The 6,000-nt window shown below is 40.2% G+C and overlaps 2 protein-coding genes across 3 annotated transcripts in view; both read right to left on the bottom strand.

The window, feature by feature from the left end:
- The window catches only part of grin1b (glutamate receptor, ionotropic, N-methyl D-aspartate 1b), a 90,242-nt gene extending 89,457 nt beyond the window's left edge, over positions 1 to 785 (bottom strand). The window contains exon 1 of one of the 2 annotated variants that reach the window (XM_078171135.1): positions 35 to 785. In XM_078171135.1, coding sequence (XP_078027261.1) covers position 35 — 1 coding nt within the window. In that variant the 5' untranslated portion in view covers positions 36 to 785. The remainder of the gene's footprint in view (positions 1 to 34) is intronic. The other variant, XM_078171136.1, reaches the window with a different exon arrangement.
- dok2 (docking protein 2) overlaps positions 1 to 6,000 on the bottom strand; it is a 64,897-nt gene that overhangs the window by 16,601 nt on the left and 42,296 nt on the right. The window lies entirely within an intron of this gene.

Raw genomic sequence — 6,000 nt, 5'->3', positions numbered from 1 at the left:
GACAGAGACTCAGATGGAATCAAGTCTGACTCACTGTTTACAGACGACTCAGATCCTGGTCCTGGTCCTGGTCCTGGTCCTGGTTCAGATCCTGGTCCTGGTCCTGCAGCAGGTCTCTGTCAGATCCAACCCAGTTCTCCGCCTCAGGGTCAGAATTCCGTTACAAACTGCGTCGTCGAGTCTCCTGTTGATTTCACCGTCTGTGATTTCTTCAGATCACGGTGATCTCTCCCAGTGCTCCCAGTGCTCCCAGTGTGGGCTCGGTACCGTCAGCTGGTGCCGTGTCCGGTTCTGTCCGGTCCTCGGGTCCGTCAGGTTAAAGGTGGATGTTGTTGTTGTATTAATTACTAAGTGAAATATTGAAGCCCTCCGGTGCCGAGTGCTCGGTGCTGTGCGCCTCACCGTGTCACACCGGAGGATCCAGTCCCGGTTTCTTCTTCTGTGGTGGATCAAATGTTGGTGTTCATTGACAGTTTAACGGAACAAACCCCGCTGACATTGTTGAGACCGTCTCGCGCCTCGTCCTGTTGATTCACCGCGTCTCCATCACGGCTCTCTCACACTGAACCAATCTCTCCTTGTTCTCTCCTCATCTGATGTCTCTGTGTGTGTGTCGGTGTGTGTGTGTGTGTGTGTGTTGGTGTGTGTGTGTGTTGGTGTGTCGGTGCTGTCCGTCGCCTTTCTGTCGGTTGATGCTCGCGGACTTCCAGATGACCTGAAGCTCGCGAGCCCGCGGTCCGTCCTTGGATGCTGCGCGTTCATGGACAGGAGAGGAGAGGATGCGCGCGGCCGCTGGAGCGCGTGCACGAGTTTCTCTCTGATGTGTGTTGAATTAATGAAGCGACACGTGCTCGTTCCCGCGCGCCAACAACCATACCTTCACAGTTAATGGTCACATTTATAACCCGTGTACGGCGGCCAGGGTTAGGGACTGTTCGCTACTAATAAACTTTGTTTATGTTACCTCCTTTATTACAGGACAAAATAATCTAAAAGAAAAAAAGCAAAATTGTTGTCAAATAAAATGTCATTTGTTAAAGAAAACATCTTGACGGGCACGTTTTCTTTAAAAAAAATTCTTCAAGATTTTTTCTTTAATTTTTTTTCAAGACTTTGACAAACAGTTCCTCTTTATCAGATAAGACTGAATAATCCAGGAGGACACACTGTGCAGCTGCTGCAGGACAGAGACAGAGACACAGACAGAGTCAGAGACACAGACACAGACACAGACAGAGTCAGAGTCAGAGACAGAGTCAGAGACAGAGACAGAGACAGAGTCAGAGTCAGAGACAGAGTCAGAGACAGAGACACAGACAGAGTCAGAGTCAGAGACAGAGACAGAGTCAGAGTCAGAGACAGAGACAGAGTCAGAGACAGAGTCAGAGTCAGAGACAGAGTCAGAGTCAGAGACAGAGACAGAGTCAGAGTCAGAAACAGAGTCAGAGACAGAGTCAGAGTCAGAAACAGAGTCAGAGACAGAGTCAGAAACAGAGTCAGAGACAGAGTCAGAGTCAGAGACAGAGTCAGAGACAGAGTCAGAGACAGAGACAGAAACAGAGTCAGAGACAGAGTCTGAGACAGAGTCAGAGACAGAGACAGAGTCAGAGACAGAGACAGAGTCAGAGTCAGTGTGTGTGTCTTTGATGGGAAACAGAACTGATCCTCAGACACAGACGACACACTGAGTGATGGTGTTCAGTGATTCACCACTGAAGTCAGGGCAGAGGCTTACAGACAGGTCCTGGTCCAGGTCCTGGTCCTGGTCCAGGTCCAGGTCCAGGTCCAGGTCCAGAGGCTCCAGGGCCTCAGCCAGTACTGAATGGAGATGACTGAGTGAATCTCTGCAGGGCTGATGAGTTCAAGTGGAAACAGGTGAGCAGGTGGACGAGGCATCAGGTGAAAGTCTGAGAGCACCTGGTGGACAAACAGAGAATGACAGTGAGGTGATATACAAGTTATTAGAGGTAGAATAACTATTATTGTAATAACTTATTGTAATAACTTAATGTAATAACTTGATGTAATAACTTATTGTAATAACTTAATGTAATAACTTATTGTAATAACTTAATGTAATAACTTAATGTAATAACTTGATGTAATAACTTAATGTAATAACTTATTGTAATAACTTATTGTAATAACATACTGTAATAACTTACTGTAATAACTTAATGTAATAACTTGATGTAATAACTTACTGTAATAACTTGATGTAATAACTTAATGTAATAACTTATTGTAATAACTTACTGTAATAACTTATTGTAATAACTTGATGTAATAACTTCATGTAATAACTTATTGTAATAACTTGATGTAATAACTTATTGTAATAACTTAATGTAATAACTTATTGTAATAACTTAATGTAATAACTTATTGTAATAACTTGATGTAATAACTTAATGTAATAACTTATTGTAATAACTTAATGTAATAACCTGATGTAATAACTTATTGTAATAACTTGATGTAATAACTTAATTTAATAACTTATTGTAATAACTTATTGTAATAACTTACTGTAATAACTTGATGTAATAACTTATTGTAATAACTTACTGTAATAACTTGATGTAATAACTTATTGTAATAACTTAATGTAATAACTTGATGTAATAACTTATTGTAATAACTTATTGTAATAACTTGATGTAATAACTTATTGTAATAACTTATTGTAATAACTAGTAGAGCAGAACGCCTTTGTTGTCACTGTACAAAGAGATTAGCAGTGCTCCATCTGATCAGGAGCGGACTCGTCATTAAAACAAGCAGGTAAAAGACCGACGACATAAATGTTCATAAAATCAGAAATAAATAGAATAAATAAATAACCTGTATGAAGCTGTTGTACATGTAACATAAACAGTGGACTGCACCTTTAGAGCAGGGTTATGGAATATGTCTTGTAACTGTTTGAGTCTGTTTCAGAGATCAGAGAGCCGCTGCCACTCTGGGCACCGCCGCCATCTTGTATGTGTAGCATGCTACGCTAGTGACATATGTCACATGACATTACATGATGTCAGTAACACGCCTCCTTATTTTCTGCCCAAACATGGCAGTACATGTAAAAAATCAAAGTGTTTTACTGACGTTGTAAGGAAGCCCTGCTGGGACAGTTACTTATGAAATGTGTCAGGTTACTAGTTACTGTTAATAAGTAACTGTTTCAATTACTTCATCAAAGTTGAGTAATGTATTACATTTGATGATTTTGAGTACTTTTCCAACAAGTGTTTTAAACTGAGCAATAAAGCTGAAACAGTCACTTTTATGTTTTATTATAAACGTTATACTGAAAAGATGTTCGATATAACTCCTCTGTAATCACCAACATTTAGTAACTGTAGTTTAATTACATAACTCTGTTACTCTTTGACAGTGGTTGCAAGTTTATTTTGAAAAAGACTGTATGCATGTAACAAGCAGAAACTGAACACTTCCTGTGAAGAGATGTTTATTTTGAAAAGACAGGAAACATCTAACGAGTGCAAACTGACAGTCTTTATGTTTAACATGGATCTTAAATGTCCAGTTTTAGTCAGACTGACTCAATAAATCCATTTCTCTGCTACATGGAGACAGACTGAGTGTCTCAGAGCGTTCACACGTGACGCAGGAGGAAAGGTAACGCATCATATTTTGATGTTTAGCAGTATTTGATGAGAACGTGTTGCGTATTCACACAGCAGGAAATTAGAAAAATAATCTGTAAAAAAAAGAAAAGAAAATCAGACTCCTGTTTCCTTACAGCCTTTCTAATGTCCCCACAACATGTGACCAAAACCAACCAATCAGAGGCAAGGAGTCTCTGACACAGCTGTCAATCATCCATATGACTGCTTGTGAATTTCAAACTGTCAAACACAGTGTTGATCAAATATGAATCCAGATTCTGTCACAGTGGCGCCTCTTTCTCTGCTCAGGTGTTTTCAGACACATATTTCAGTGTTTAGCTGTAACATAAGGAAGTTTGAGAGCCAGCGGCCATGTTGGATCAGTTTAACAGAGCACCTGACCGACTTCCTCATTCAACATTTCACTGAGTCATCATCTGATAAACACCGTCAGTCTCACCTGAGGCTCAGTGAACATGCGTGTTAAACTTCATATCAGGCTCAGAACTGTAGCTCCATTTCATCTGACGAATGTTCATCATCTTTGTTTGTGCAGGCTGAGTATCATGAATATGTCACACTGTGATCTGTGATCAATAATCAATAATCTGTGTTCTGGCAAGATAAAAAAAAATAAAAAATCAGGAGCAGCAGAAGAAGAACTCCACCACTCAGACTCAGCTCTTCGTCTTCTTCTTCTTCTTCTATGGTTGTTTCCGTTTTTAAATCACATTCATCACCCCGTCCACTGCCAGCATGCAATGTTGCCGCGGCAACGGGGATGCAGCCCCACATCCCTGGTTGCCACGGAAACAAGCATTCCTACCCCCCATCCCCTCTGCTCGCCAGATATACCTCATAATTAACACACACACACACACACACACACACACACAGAGGGTGATGTCACATCTGACGTGTGTTCCAACACATTCACACGCTGAGTTAAAACCTGACCAGGTGAATTTCCTTCAGGTTCCACTCAGAACAGATTGACAGATGAACTCAACAGATGTTTTTCACTCTGACGTGTCGTAAAGAACACATATGTTACATTAATGATGGCTGCATTCCATTTAGAGGAGGCCTTGGTATCGTACACGCTGGCTGACTTTGACACTTAATGGAACGGAGCCATAGTTAAAGTGACCAGTGTCACCTGAGCTTTGTCCTCTGACAGGTCAAAATGTCCGCTGTGAAAAAACATCCATCAGGTCCACTGAATAATCGTCCAATCAGAGAGCTTCAGGCTCTGTTGCCGTGCAGTTGATGTTGTTGGAAGAACTCAGAGATTTCAAACATGTTTGATTAAACATGTAACACTGATGTCATAGCACAGGACGGAGTCATCTCCATTGCAACAGCCTCTGAGGCTCATGGGTACTGTAGTCTTTAGAGATATTCCAAACTGAGGAGAAAAAGGTGAAACAGATTTACCTCCCGACCAGAGACCTGAATCTTCTAGTCTGATTTAGTTACACATGAGAGCCTGAGCTTCTGTCTGAGCTTAGCTTCTGTCTGTTAGAAGCCAACGGCCAAAAATCTGTCTGTTAAATTTAGTCTGTTAGCATCTGTCCGTTAGCTTCTGTCACGTGTTAAATTTTGACTTTTAGAAGGTAATGGACAAAAGCTAACAGACAAAAGCTAACGGCCAACATCTGTCTGCTAGTTTTTATCTGTTAGGGTCTGTTCGTTAGATTCTGTCTGTTAAGTGGGTCAAAGACGTGGCATGTCAATTCTGGTGTCCAAAGCATATTTATAATGTTAAAAATATATAAATATTTCAAAACACTACATTATGTTACTCAACTCTCCCCTCTTTATTTACTCATATGAGTATTCACTATAAGAAATGAAAATTTAAGGAGCTATTGAGCTCAAAAGTACCAAACTGTCCTTCGTGGGTAACGTCCCTGCTTAAATCTAAGTACAAAAATGTGCCAAAAATGTCAGAAATCTTAATAAAAGCATTAATTATCTACTGGGGCATAATTGTGTTAATGTTTGCAATGACATATGCAAATATAGTAACAATGCTAAGCTTATTTACATTTTAATGCAAGAAATACTTTTGTCTCCATATTTGTATTTCCATGATGTCCTTCCTGGGTAACAGACTATAGTGGCTATATATTACCATATTTGGATTTGGATAGTCATGTGACAGACTGTTGTATCAGCCAGAAGATTCTGACGGACCCCCAAAACACATTACAAGGTCAGAAAGTCTCTCTTAAAATGTTGATATTTTGACCTTTTCGGTCACTGGTGTGATGTCCTCAAATCATGTGTCTTTCTGGATAACGCTAATAAAACATTTATGATGTTTATATATTTAAAAACTACCTATTTCATGTGAAATATGACATTA

This window comes from Epinephelus lanceolatus, chromosome 9, assembly GCF_041903045.1.
Source record: "Epinephelus lanceolatus isolate andai-2023 chromosome 9, ASM4190304v1, whole genome shotgun sequence".
Classification (NCBI taxonomy): domain Eukaryota; kingdom Metazoa; phylum Chordata; class Actinopteri; order Perciformes; family Serranidae; genus Epinephelus; species Epinephelus lanceolatus.
Note: the sequence above shows the minus strand (reverse complement) of the source record. Positions and strands in the feature narration are given on the sequence as shown.